Raw genomic sequence first — 15001 nt, 5'->3', positions numbered from 1 at the left:
GTCTGCATTCATCACCTCCATATCATATCCCTATGTTGTCCTCAGGTGTTTGTGGACCTGACTTATGACGACATTGCCAAGGGATGGACGCAGTGGTCAGTGGGAAAACATTTTCCAACATCACGTTACTCCATTGATGTGCAAGCGCAAGTTTAATCGAGAATTCTACACCATTTCTCCTCACGGCGTCTGGAAGTTGAATGAATCAAGCGTGAAATGAGTTTCTCTGTTACTGCTGATTTTAAAACAGGCTTTGTCTCTGTCTTTGCGGCTAGGTATGAGTTGAGCGACGATGGCTCGAAGAAACCTCCCCAGCAGTCCGAAAGTACACCATGAAAGAGGGACCCGACGGAACCGTCCCCTGGAACCGTCCCCAGCGTGTCCCTGGCCCCCGCGCCCTCTTGCATCTAGCCACTCAGACCAGTGATGATTTTAGGATCAGTTTGGCCTTTTATATCCCAACGTGTAAAGTTCCAAACATAGACCAGAGACGCGGCAGTCTGACGCCCACCCCCCCCCCCTCCCTTTGTGACGTGGCTACGCGGCTCAGGGTGAAACTGCAAGGGAACGCAAAACCCAAACGCTCACCGTCCCATATTTAATACCAACACGACTTTGGTACACATCCCCTATGCGTCGGAAGTTGTTAACAGCTTCAGCTGCCCTGAGAATTTGAAAAAAGTATAAAAGCCTACGGTCCAATATTGTAGAACAACAGTTTCTGCACGCGTGCGTTTTGGACTATGATAAGACCTTCAAATTATATGGATATGGTGTCCTGGTCTCGTGTCACTTCTCTGAGACTCTTGGCACAAACTGATGAGTTAAATCATAACCGCAATTATGATTTTTACACAGTTACTTTTATGCCCATGGGTAAATCTTCATTTGCTTTTCCCTTTTTTTAATGACAAATGCTGTTGCTTTTATTGTTATTATTTACATGCAACTTGCAATTGTGAAAAATGTTTTGATATTCCTTTATACACATCATTTGCAATTTTTGCTCTCGTCAATTAGAAATGATCCAGTGCAAAAGATACAAGCAAATACATGTTGTGAATGAAAAATAATTCCATATTTTAGAAAGGACACAAATGAGGACTGTAACAGAATATCTGTTGAAACAGATTTAGCTGTGCTGTTTTTATGTGGGGTATGTACAACATATTAATGTGTAGACATGTACGATGGCCCCAAAGGCTAAAGACAGGAGACTTCATGTTAGTAGAGGTGGGGATATCGCTGTGGGAACTTGACAACTTTATTTTATTGTTCAAAGAAATACATAAAAAGGTCTCAAAAGTTACTATTTCAAAACCTGCTTGACCATCTCCCTAAGTGAAACTGGCAAGAACATTAATTAGCAACCAAAGAAACTGGTATTTCATATGGCTGCATATGTGGAGTTTTAACTAAGCCAAATATGTACGCATGTTTGCGCACTATTTCTCTGTTTTAAGTACTTTAAGGAATCCTCATAGTAACAGTAACAATAATGTAACTCGCTTTTGGTGACCTCACATTGATATTCCAGCATTCCTCCAATAATTGTGGCTTGTCGTAATCATTTCCCAACTCTGTAATGGGAACAGATTGTTTTTGGTTTCCTGGTTGTCAATGTCAAGTCTTAATTATGTTTTAGTTTTTTTTACTGCAAACACATTTCAGCATGCTGTTCAGCGCTTCGTTTTACTGTAGTCGCTCCAAAAAAGAAGAAACATGTTTTAGTTAAAAGGAATCACCCATGTTGGTTAATAATTGTGTCACCTGCATATCTGCTACATCGGTGGACAGTCACAGTTTATTCATCCGCCAGTTACCACAATATTGCGTCTTATAATGGAAAGCATATTAGATTGTACCTCATGAAACGACCATATCGGCTTGTAGAGTAATGTATCTATACGTATGTGTGATCTCAAACCTCTGTCACTGACTCTGTCCTTGGTTGAACTATTCGTATGCGTGCCTATGTAGGCTACCGAATGGAAACAGTCTCTGGAGTTTCTAGTTTCTCCGCCCCCCCTAAAACTCTTCATTGTACTTTATTTATCTGGTGCCTTAAATCCACAAATAGTGCGATATTAAATGTATGAAGAAGCTTCTACAGTCTCCATGTTTGAGAATGTCTCCCTGAGTCTTTTCAATAATAAAGAGCTTTTGCTGTATGCACAGTATTATCTTGTTAATTACTTTTGCCTTTATAACATTTTTCCTCTGTTCTTTAGTTCATTAGCTGGGGGCGTTGGACATGCTTACTTGGCCCAACAATGTCTTTTATAGATTTTAATTCATGTTCTATCTCCTTCTGACTGAAGCATGTTATGGAAGTGCTGAAATCACAACTTTCTGTTATCACTCTTTCTTCCCTCAATCCCAATCATAAGGAGACAGTGAAGTGGAGTCACAGAGGAGACGGTTATTGAACCCTAGTCTCCCAACAGGGGCCTACATATGTGTCCTGTATGTAGCCTGGAACCACAGTTCTGCACTTAAAGCCTATACCTACATGATAAACATGAGAAACACAGTACTTGTATTGTATCCTGTTGTATACTGATTAAGTTAAAATCTCTATGAGAAAATATGATGGGTGATGAGAGTGGTAACACAAAAAGCTTACATTGCTGTCCTGCTATTACACATTTGCCAACTTAAAACACATTCTGTGCACTTCAAGTGGGTCACTTCACATGGTCAGTCCTATGGACCTGACAGCTGAGATGTGTGGGTTCTCACTGTTAATAGTAGTCCCTGATGTCAATTTTGAGTAATTTTTAAAAATGTATTCTGCTTTGTTTCTCACTGGTTTCGTTTGAGTTAATAGTTTTTCTTAACCTTACTTTTATCAAAATGATTTAGGGTTATTGATGCCATCTTGTGGGCACTTGTCGTACTACAAGAGTTTCATCTCTGCAAAGAAGTCACAGGAGCACCTTTAAATAGAAATGTAACATGTTCAACCATTAGAGGAATGGTTGTTTGTCAAGAGTGCGAGAGTGTGTTCCCAATGTCTGACTCTCCTGTTATAAGATTGAACTAGTTAACAATTTACTCAATTGTTTTTTTACCATAGCATACTTTTATTATCTGATTTTTGGTTTTAAAGTAAGAAAGGGTTGGAACAACACATTTTCATCAACTAGCCAACCTGAAGTTCTTTGTAATCTCTTTAAAGTCTGCATGGTAGTTCTTCTACACTTTGGAAGTATTTCAATGAAGAAAACTGCGCCAAGGCAGGCTGCAGCAGTAACAGCTGTAAAATTGCATAAGAGAGAGAGAGCTGCCACAGGATGGTGATGCTGCATCATACCCCAGGGTATCCGGAAGAGACAAATGGAACCAGAGTGAGTCTTGTAAAGGAATCTGAAATAGATGCTGTCAACTGGGATTTCCTTCAGATGCTGTACATATGCTAATGGTTTATACTTATGGGTCTAGCATTCAATCTTTTAGACATTTTACAAACAGGCAGGTTTAGTTTAATACAGTTTTTAAACTGTTTTCAGGCATTTAAATGCTTTATTGGAACATGGGAACATTTTGTAGAAAGAGCACCGGGCCAGATTCAAACTGCCACAATGACACATCCAAAACGTTCTGCCTATTTATTTATCATGACATGTTGTCTGAAGGGTTTAGAGCACAAGAAAAGAGATTCTTAGCCTTTTAGGCCTGAATACCAATTTATCTACATCTTGCAAAATCAAGGTACCACTCATCGCCTGGCTAATACCCTCCCAAAGGCAAAGCCTGGTGGAAGCCTTGTGCTAAGGGGGTGCTTCTCAGCACTGTGAGTGGAGGACCGGTCAGGGTAGGGAAAGGATGCACACATTGATCGAGTTTCATCTTTCAGCATGACAATGACCCAAAGCACACCGCCGAGGCAGAACTTGAGTGTTTTTGTAATTGTCTTTGAGAGACCCAGTGAAAGATTGTACTTGCACCCCTTTAAGGAGACCTGAAGAGTGCAGTTCACAGATGCTCTCCATCCAGTCAGTTAGAGCTTGAGAGGGTCTACAAGGATGAATGGCTGAAAATGCCCAAAGGTTAAGAAGACTCAGATCTTAGGTTACAACCAAAGACCTTTCTGTGATTCCAACCAAAGTGCTAAATAAAGGGTCTGAATACTTAGTGGGTATAGAAAGTCACCACCCCCTTTCCGTGTTCACTTACAGACGGAATGAAAAGAAGTGAGAGAAAATGTTTGAGAATGTACTAAAGAAATACCTGTAAAATACCACATTTGGATAAGTGGACAGACACCCCCCCTTAAAATTGCAAACTTGCTGAGGTAACTGATCACCTCCTGGATCATTAATCAAAGTAATTGGTTTCCATCAGTGATCAATTTTAGTGACTTTTAGTAGTTCAGAATAAAGATGTTCAATGAGCGCACCACTGCTAAGTAATGCAATTCAAAGCAAATAATCCACTATTGGCGGAAAGTTACTTTCAAAATATCTATGAGATAAGTCAGGGGATGGATATAAAAATATTTCTGTCTATCCCTTAAAGTTAAGACAAGGCAACACCCAGCCCTAACTTGATGAGTGGGCTAGGAGGAGACTGATCAGAGATGCTACCAAGAAGCTAATGGAAGTTTTAAAGGTGCTGCAAGCCTTTATGGCTAAGACGGGTCAATGTGTGTGTGTGACCACAATGTCACTCCACAAATCTGGCCTCTATGGGAGGGTGGCAAGATAAAAAACACTACTCAAAAAAGGTAACATCAAGTCTCATTTGAGCTTTGCCAAAAAGCACATTGTAGATTCCGAGGCCAAGTGGCAAAAGGTGTTTGAACATTCTGTCCTGAATGCAAAGCAGTCTGTCTGGCGAAACCCCAAAACATCTTTCCACTCAAAGAACACCATGCCCTCAGTAAAGCACAGCAGTGGCAGCATCCTGTTATGGGGTTCCGCAGGGACTGGAGAACTTGGACAGTGTAAAACACTGACAGATTCTTGAGAACCTGAAGCTCTCTGCTAGGAAGTTGAAAATGGGAAGATGGTTCACATTTCAACATGTCAATGACCCAAAGCACACCACAAAAGCAATTGTACAGTGGCTGAAGGACAAGAAGGTGAATGTCCTTGAGTGGCCTAGCCAGAGCCCCAATCCCATGGAGAATCTGTGGAATGACTTGAAGAGTGCAGTCCATAACCGGTCACCATGCAATTTGACCGAGCTTGAACAATTCTGCCAGGAAGAATGGGCAAATAATGCACAGTGTAGGTGTGAAAAGTTAGTAGAGACGTATTCAAAGAGACTCATGGCTGTAATTCAAGCAGAAGTCTGATTTCTTGTGTTTTTATTTTAGGCAGTAAGGCAACAAAAGATGAATATTTTGAAAGGGAGTGGAGACTTTCTATACCTACTTTATGTGCATGAAATATTTCAATTTTTTATTTCAAAAAACGTGTTTTTCGCTTTGTCCTAATATGGTTTTGTGTGCAACTGATGACAAACAATTGATGGCAAAAAAATATATGAAATCATGCATTATGTATATTTCTTTTCTGTTATTTATTTAAAAAAATACAAAACATCTGGAACAAGGGTCGAAGTTAAAGGGGATATAGTTAAAGGTGTGCAGACATTCTTTAGGCCCTGTATTGTTATTATAACTATAAGTCATCATTTATTAACTAGGTCAATGGGGGGGGGGTCACTGGGTTGATGTGGTCGCTAGAGAGGTGTGGTCATTGCATTAGCCTCTTATATTTCTCTCTTCATTGGTTATGAACAGTTAAGAAAGCCATTTAGTTCAGCAGCATGTGGAGTACGACTGCTCTTAACGACACGCTAGCTACGCTCTAGAAATGTGTGCTTCTCCTTGACGTCAGCTAGGAGGGGCCAAAGTGGTAGCTGTTCCTAGTGCTGATTGCCGTAGTCAGGCTGACTGCAGGAGCCGAAACCAAAGGAGCTGTTGTCTGAAACGCCCTGCATCCTACCCCTACCTTCCAATCTCCATCTCTCTTTTTAACTCTCCCTGTTTCGGCCCCTCTCATTTCTGGCAGAAATAGACAAAAGAAACCATAAAAATGGATGGTTAGCTACTGCATGCGTGTCCTCTATTCAGAATGAGCAACATGGATTCGATGTACATTATCATCGTCCTACTTGCTTCCCAAACCAATTTTCTAGCCTTCGCAGACAGGAAATTCGGTGAGTGATTTACATTTTCCTTATTTGTTATTGTAAGGATTATAATTATTACACTGTCAGCTGCAAGGAGAAATGCTGTTATTTCAGTTCTGTCAATATTGTATTATTAATAGGCATGTCGGGAAAAGGAATGAATAGCCTAACATTGCAGCTCCTGTTTAGAGAAAGAACGAAAATGGGAAAAAAGATCGTTGATATTTTGTTTTAGCCAAAATGTATAATGTTGTTTACACCTGTTGTTGACTTGTAGGCCTACGTGTTTAACATATGCAGGCTGCAACACGCCTATTCATCAATTCATGTCAAGCCTGCATTATCAGGGTTCATACTTTAGGTTAACGTTTCTACAACAAATGGCCTACGATTATTTAAGATCCAGTAGACTTTTATACTGGAAGAAAACAAAGGTGACTTGCATAGACAGTTATGGTGCGTTTGCTGTCTTCTAACAGCAAGATGGTCAGAGTCAGTGAAGGGAAAAAAACGTTGAATCTAAAGAGCTGACCAATTTATTACATAACCATTATACATTATCTGTGGCACCGGGCCTGCTATGGCGACCAGGAGAAGAGTAGCTATGTAAAAACATTATTCATTCTAATTTCCCAAAACCCTTTCGTCTGTAGCCATATTTATGATTAAACGCATTTTAACAGGAGACATCAAGAAAACCTTCCTTTTTTTGATACATATTTGTAATTGTTATATATTTGTATTGCTTACAATTCAGTGTTAATTTTGTATTCTGTATTGTATATATTGTATATAAAAACTGGTATTAAAACTGTGCCATTCTAAACATTTTGATATGCAACAGTATAGTTTTGTTGACAGATTGTTCTTAAAGGTCCTTTTAGATACCCCTCTATATATTTTTTTATTGTCCTCGCGTAATAACATTTTATTGCATTTTGTTATAACTTCATCATTAAGGTCAAGAAGGTCAGTTCTCTACCTTGTTACAAAAAATGTTTTTCATCGATTTGTTCTCGGGTTTGAGACAATAACTGAGGGAATTGTTCTACATGCTAAATTAAAAAGAACATGTCCTCTAATGGCACACTGTGTCACAGAAGGTATTCAGACCCCTTCACTTTCTCCACATTTTGTTGTGTTTTAGACTTAAGTCCCAGATTTTGCCATCAATTTACATACTATACCCCATATAGACAGAGCGAACATTTGGACATTTGTGCCAATTCATTGAAAAATATCTGATGTGCATCAGAATTCAGAACGTTCATTCATTACTTTGTAGAAGGTCTTTAGGCAGCAATCACAGCTTGGAATATTCTTTCATGTCTATTATCTGAGTGACATAGCAAAGGTCTGAATACTTATGTGAGAAAAAAAAATGAAAACTTGTTTTTCCCTTTGTCATTATTGGTTATTATGTGTTGACTGAGAAAAAGTATATAAGTTTTATCAGTCTGATTAGTCTGTAGTGCAAACATGAAATTATTTTAAATACCAAATGCCACAGAATAATGGTTGAAATTTCACAACATGCTGCTCTTACCTGTGTAATCATGCTATTATTTATTTTTAATACTGTAAACATGTTGTAGCCATGCAGCCTGATTAGTTTGCTGTTACTGTAAAGGTGTAAGTACAACCTAATATAAGAATTACCAGGTCACAGGTCACTGTTCTAGCCACCTTGCATGCATTGACTATATGATGTACAGTGGGGAGAACAAGTATTTGATACACTGCCAATTTTCCAGGTTTTCCTACTTACAAAGCATGTAGAGGTCTGTAATTTTTATCATAGGTACACTTCAACTGTGAGAGACGGAATCTAAAACAAAAATCCAGAAAATCACATTGTATGATTTTTTAATAATTAATTAGCATTTTATTGCATGACATAAGTATTTGATCACCTACCAACCAGTAAAAATTCCGGCTCTCACAGACCTGTTAGTTTTTCTTTAAGAAGCCCTCCTGTTCTCCACTCATTACCTGTATTAACTGCACCTGTTTGAACTCGTTACCTGTATAAAAGACACCTGTCCACACACTCAATCAAACAGACTCCAACCTCTCCACAATGGCCAAGACCAGAGAGCTGTGTAAGGACATCAGGGATAAAATTGTAGACCTGCACAATGCTGGGATAGGCTACAGGACAATAGGCAAGCAGCTTGGTGAGAAGGCAACAACTGTTGGCGCAATTATTAGAAAATGGAAGAAGTTCAAGATGACGGTCAATCTCCCTCGGTCTGAGGCTCTATGCAAGTTCTCACCTTGTGGGTCATCAATGATCATGAGGAAGGTGAGGGATCAGCCCAGAACTACATGGCAGGACCTGGTCAATGACCTGAAGAGAGCTGGGACCACTGTCTCAAAGAAAACCATTAGTAACACTCTACACCGTCATGGATTAAAATCCTGCAGCGCACGCAAGGTCCCCCTGCTCAAGCCAGCTCATGTCCAGGCCTGTCTTAAGTTTGCCAATGAACATCTGGATGATCCAGAGGAGGAATGGGAGAAGGTCATGTGGTTGGATGAGACAAAAATAGAGCTTTTTGGTCTTAAATCCACTCGCCGTGTAATGAGGAAGAAGAAGGATGAGAGCAACCGTGAAGCATGGAGGTGGAAACATAAATCTTTGGGGATGCTTTTCTGCAAAGGGGACAGGACTACTGCACCGTATTGAGGGGGAGGATGAATGGGGCCATGTATCTTGAGATCTTGGCCAACAACCAACCTTCCCTCACTAAGAGCATTGAAGATGGGTCGTGGCTGGGTCTTCCCAAAACACACAGCCAGGGCAACTAAGGAGTGGCTCCGTAAGACGCATCTCAAGGTCCTGGAGTGGCCTAGCCAGTCTCCAGACCTGAACCCAATAGAAAATCTTTGGAGGGAGCTGAAAGTCCATATTGCCCAGCGACAGCCCCAAAACCTGAAGGATCTGGAGAAGGTCTGTATGGAGGAGTGGGCCAAAATCCCTGCTGCAGTGTGTGCAAACCTGGTCAAGAAATACAGGAAATGTATAATCTCTGTAATTGCAAACAAAGGTTTCTGTACCAAATATTAAGTTCTGCTTTTCTGATGTATCAAATACCGATGTCATGCAATAAAATGCAATAAAATGCAAATTAATTACTTAAAAATCATACACTGTGATTATCTGGATTTGTGTTTAAGATTCTGTCACTCACAGTTGAAGAGTACCTATGGTACCATGACTTCTACATGCTTTGTAAACAGGAAAACCTGCAAAATCAGCAGTGTATCAAATACTTGTTCTCCCCACTGTACGTATGTAAAATTCACTGCCATATTTATATCACTTCACACTGGATTTGTTAAATTTTTATTTAATTCATCCCTTATTTTACCAGGTTAGTGGAGTGAGGGCGACAAGGCACGAGCGTGTGTGGTATATCACGTCTAAGAGCTGTTAACAACAGTGTATTGACAACATACCGCGAACCCCTAAGATGCCTTATTACTATTATAAACCGGCTTCCAACACAATTAGAACAGTATCAGTTGTTTTATCCTTGGTATTTAGTGTCACTGACCATGGCTTTCAACCTATATGCATTCAGGATTTAAATAATTCAGTTTACAATCTCAATTATAAACCAAGTGGTTTGAATCCAAAATGCTGATAGGCTTATGGCAATGGTATATGTAAGCAAAAAGGTATGAGGGTTGTTGTATATGGCCAATATACCACGGCTAAGAGCTGCTCTTAGGTACTCATCAACGAGTGCCTGGACACAATGCTATCCGTGGTAATATTGGCAATATATCACAAATCCCCAAGTTGCCTCATTGCATTTAAAAACCGGGTTAGAGTTAGAGCAGTAAGAAGTGTTGTGATGTCGTAGCCATCGTACATGATCTCATATACCATGGCTATCAGCATTCAGGATTCTAAGTTCCCTGGTTTATAAGAGACCATGTACCACAGGTTAGTAAGAGCAATAAAACATCTCAGGGTTTGTAATATATTGCCATTATACCACAATGCATCGTACCTAAGAACAGGTCTTGGCCGTGGTATTTTGGCCATATGCCACACCTGATTTTTTTATAATATTTAAAGAAGAGCCACATCATGTTTAAACATTTAGTGGAGTGCTTTTTAGATTTTTTCTCTGAACCGGTTTGCTTGGGGGAGAGTGTTTTGTATGGCTAACAACCACAGTTTAAGCTACTATGGCCTTGTCTCATCGCGACAAATTCACAGCAGGTTTGGAAGAGTCGAAGACCTCTTATGTGTCTCTCACCAAGCCATTGCACTCCTTATCTTAATGGCACAGCCACAACTGCTGGCACAACCAGGACGTATTCAGCGTAACATACAAATTGTGGGAGAGCAGTTTACCCTGCCAATAACCACGGTTGAGCTTGCAGGTGCCAAGCCCGCAGCAAGGAGGTGCTACAGCGTGGCAGGACTTTGCAGCGCTGTCAGATCCTGTCCGTCACGGACGATACTGAGCCAATTTGCATAACCCAGTGTCAGAACCCCTGGCCAGTATGCCTGGACCGGGGTTCCAGCTCATGACTGCAATGATGCAACAGTACTGCAAGACACTGATGTAGATCACTGGGCTACTACACTGCCTGGGAGGCCTCATTTCTACAAACCTTGGATTTAGTTTAAGTTTAAAGTGGCTTGAAGTGTTTTTAAAAATACTGTAGTTTCAGTCTGTATCCGGGACACATTCCATGTGATGTTCAAGGTTGGCAGAATATCATTTTGGTCTGCAGCTGAGGCTGTAGTCAATATACCACCAGACTCAGAGGTGACAGTATCAAGGTTTAACAGTTGTTCTTACTCCCGGTGTATTTTGGCACGTGGACACGCTTGTGTAAATGGCAGGGTAGATTTCTTCATGGTTGTTTTAGAGAGGTACCATAGAATATATTCCCCTGAAGGAGGATAAGATGATTCTTCTGCATATTGCACTGTAGAGGAGGTGTACTCTAGTATCACACAACCAATATTTTTGTTGTTGTAATGGAGGCTGGTGACAATATACTGGAGCTCACATCAACTGTCATGTTTAGTAAGTTATGGTGCTGAGTGGTGGCAGTCACTAACAGCTGGTGTAGCTACATTCGCAGGCTCCATCTTCAATCACCTGTGTAGCCACTACTTTTAGGTTTTGCAACCTTAGTTAGTGTAGGCTTCCAATAGTACCTCTATGTCGTCACTTTTCTCCTGTTTCATGAACGCAGCCCAGTTTGAAGAGCACATTCACCTTGTAGATGGACTCAAATGCGACGTACACATGCAGAATGTTATCTGGATCACATCCTCTGAGACCAGAAAATCAGATATGGAGCTAGGTAGGGGTGCAGTGTACAAAGGGCTACAATAACAAAGCTGATTGAATTTTATTATTTTTGGTTGCCTGGGCTCGACTGGCTCTTTCACTTCCTGCGTCCTTTTGATCAAAGGGATTTCTTAATTGGCCGCGGTGTCATTTAGCGTGAGTGCTGCTGCTGATTTGCATTCAGATAAAGAGGCGTCGTGATGAACCAAGCCCACAGAGCCACAGCTCACATTTGTGTTGTCGTGTTGCTTTTTAAAGTAATGAGTTCCTTCCTGGGTTGGTTGCTCAACTTGAAAGTATATTTGGATCAATTCCCTAACGACAGCAGGCGTTATCATCACCACTGTATCCATAGTAACTGGGAACAAACAGCCCAAAGAGGTTTAACTTGTCAGGTATGTACACAAAAGTGCACCACAAATTGGCCAGTGTTACCTACTGTGTTGATCTTTCAGTGTAACATTTGTAATGTTGATTCAAGAGTTAAGTTAACATTCAGTAGTATGAAAAAGTGTTGACAGTATTAAATGCTTTTGCAATGGTAGTTGAACGTTGATGGACTGACAATATGGGATGGCATAAAGTGGAAGGGACAGCAACCAAAATCTTACTAGTTTGAATCTCTTAGCAAAGGATTGCTAATCTGCAAAGCTCTTAACCCCAGTCATTGTCGATAGTTGGTGATCTCTGGCCTTGACCCTATTTTCTGGGAGTGTCTCAGGAAAAGGTACAGAATCCATTTTTTTTTTTTTTTATAGATTATATATTTACACCTGTATGATAATATATTTGCACCTGTATAATACAGGGCAAATATAAACACTCAAATCTGACATTTTGAAGCCTCCGCATGCCAAAAGTTTTTAGACCATCTTTATTGTAGATCATTTTTATAACAATAGAGTTTCAGAAGGTTTGAGACAATGGGCAGGGAATCTGCTGTTATAGCTTCAAGGGGAAGCTAGTTCAATTTTTAAGGTGCCAGGACAGATTTGAGTAGTCTCTTCACAATGCTCCCCAACGTGGCAGCCAATCAGAATGCAGGTTGCCCCTCAATAACTCTGTCTGGATTCCAAAAGGAATTACACATCAATTTACAAGAATGCATAATGCGCTCCAAAAACTTTGCCATAATTTCCAGGTTTTCCAGAAATCTCATTTGGAAGATTGTTGAATAAGGGAGGAAATGAAATTAACATCTGGAATCAGGATGTGTGGGAATTCTGGAAAAGTTATCAGATTTTTGCAATCTTTCTTTGGAGTCCTGATGTGGCCTTTAAAACACTGGTGGGGTAAACTGTAACACACTTCTTAGTGTCAAAACTTCTGTAACAGATGTTATTCAATAATAATGAAAGTATACAGAGCATTTCCTTTACACTGAAAAAGGTTACAGTGTTGTTAATAAGCACACTGTTAAAAACTTAAAAGTGTATGCCCATGTACTCAACAGACTAGTATTATAATGAACACCACTGTCAGTGTTGATCTGATGGGATGTTTATGTGGTAAGTTAAAAAGAAAATGAAAGTTGACAGTGTGTAGCTTTTGCCAATTTAGATGGGAGCGCAGATAGTGGTCTGAAACAGCGGCCTCGATATTTGCTCCATTGTTTGAGGACCTAAAACTCCTTAAATTGATAATAATCACTAGTTTTGTCCTGCCTAACTAAGCGCCTCATTTAACATCCCCCTCAGACCTCCCCGAAACTGCTTAACTCAAAAGTACAACATTGCTCCATCACACGGGTGCCACAAAACTGGATACACAGATCATTTCTTAACCTACTCTCAGCCAAAAGCCTCTATTCCATACTTTAAGAAAAGGTAGCGGACATATTGAAATAGGTAAAGGCATTTCCATATTGCTCAGATCATTCTGCAGCTTTGAAATTTCATGAGTGTGTTTACATTTCGGGAATGGTCATGTTGGGGCATTACCATCAAGGATGTAGGGTGTATTTAATATTAGGGGGACACACATTTAAAATGTTTGCAAAGTGTTGTTATTATTGTGGGGGGGTACCAATTTATCGCTTCCAACATTGGGGGGGACAGATCTCCCCAGTCTCCCCCTGCTCCTACGCCCTTAAAAACCGTCTGTCCATGTCATTTTCCCTGTGTTTCAGCCAGGTGATGTCAGCCTCGATGGTCGTCAGTAGTGCCTGAATGCAACTGAACAGTCAGCATGAATTAAATATGTTAATACCCGTTGCTGTGGATACGGGCGCGCAAGCATGCATTAGATGACCTTTTACCAATGCCCGGGTCGGCTAACGATTCTTATTCTAGTCAGGCCAATCACTTTGTTGTGGCTTATTGAACTCAAAACGTGACCTGGGGGTGACTGATTCAAAGATAAGAACTAAAGAACGCCTACTGACTGTGACTGGAAGTAAAGTATTGTGTAATGAGAGGTGAACATAGGCTTCTGCACTTCAAGAAGCATTAGAATGTCTCCTACTAGCATAACATCAAAATATTTTCTCCATTTCAATTAACCCTCCTTCAGTTGACATGTCTATATCGTGTTGTAATGGGTGGTGTCACAGTGATCATGTTGTGTAGTTCATGTATTGGTAGTGGGCAGTAAGCATTTTGTAATGGTTATGTCATATTGGTCATGTTGTGTTGGTCATGTCGTATTGACCATATGTTGGTCATGTTGTATTGTTCATGTAGTATTGAACATGTATTGGTCATGTCGTGTTGTTCATGTCTTATTGACCCTGTATTGGTCTTGTCGTATTGACCCTGTATTGGTCATGTCATATAGGTCATATCATGTTGGTCATGTTGCATTGGTCATGTCTTATTGACCATGTATTGGTCATGTCGTATAGGTCATATCGTATTGGTCATGTTGTATTGACTATGTATTGGTCATGTCCTATTGACCTTGCTATTGGTCATATCTTATTGACCATGTATTGGTCATGTCGTATAGGTCATGTCTTATTGACCATGTATTGGTCATGTCGTATTGACCATGTATTGGTCATTTCTTATTGACCATGTATTGGTCATGTCATATTGATCATGTTGTATTGGTCATGTCTTATTGACCTTGTATTGGTCATGTCATATAGGTCATATCATGTTGGTCATGTTGTATTGGTCATGTCTTATTGACCTTGTATTGGTCATGTCGTATTGGCCATGTTGTATTGGTCATGTCTTATTGACCATGTATTGGTCATGTCTTATTGACCTTGCTATTGGTCATATCTTATTGACCATGTATTGGTCATGTCGTATAGGTTATATCATGTTGATCATGTCGTGTTAGTCATGTCTTATTGACCCTGTATTGGTCATGTCCTATAGGTCATATCATGTTGGTCATGTTGTATTTGTCATGTCTTATTGACCATGTATTGGTCATGTCGTATAGGTCATATCGTATTGGTCATGTTGCATTGACCATGTATTGGTCATGTCTTATTGACTTTGTATTGGTCATGTCATATTGACCATGAATTGGTCATGTCGTATAGGTCATATCATGTTGGTCATGTCGTATTGGTCATG

General features: G+C 40.1%; 2 protein-coding genes across 7 annotated transcripts in view; both read left to right on the top strand.

The window, feature by feature from the left end:
* The window catches only part of esyt2a (extended synaptotagmin-like protein 2a), a 41291-nt gene extending 39111 nt beyond the window's left edge, over positions 1-2180 (top strand). For all 4 annotated transcript variants that reach the window (XM_010883042.5, XM_020045355.3, XM_020045354.3 and 1 more), the window contains 2 exons: positions 46-95; positions 276-2180. In XM_010883042.5, the coding sequence (XP_010881344.2) occupies positions 46-95; positions 276-336 (111 nt within the window). In that variant the 3' untranslated portion in view covers positions 337-2180. The remainder of the gene's footprint in view (positions 1-45; positions 96-275) is intronic.
* A 3706-nt stretch (positions 2181-5886) lies between these two features.
* LOC105018340 (receptor-type tyrosine-protein phosphatase N2) overlaps positions 5887-15001 on the top strand; it is a 157632-nt gene continuing 148517 nt past the window's right edge. For all 3 annotated transcript variants that reach the window (XM_013139367.3, XM_034290981.1, XM_013139364.3), the window contains exon 1: positions 5887-6171. In XM_013139367.3, coding sequence (XP_012994821.2) covers positions 6087-6171 — 85 coding nt within the window. In that variant the 5' untranslated portion in view covers positions 5887-6086. The remainder of the gene's footprint in view (positions 6172-15001) is intronic.

Source organism: Esox lucius, chromosome 3 (assembly GCF_011004845.1).
Source record: "Esox lucius isolate fEsoLuc1 chromosome 3, fEsoLuc1.pri, whole genome shotgun sequence".
NCBI lineage: Eukaryota > Metazoa > Chordata > Actinopteri > Esociformes > Esocidae > Esox > Esox lucius.
This window is presented reverse-complemented; position numbering and strand designations above follow the sequence as displayed.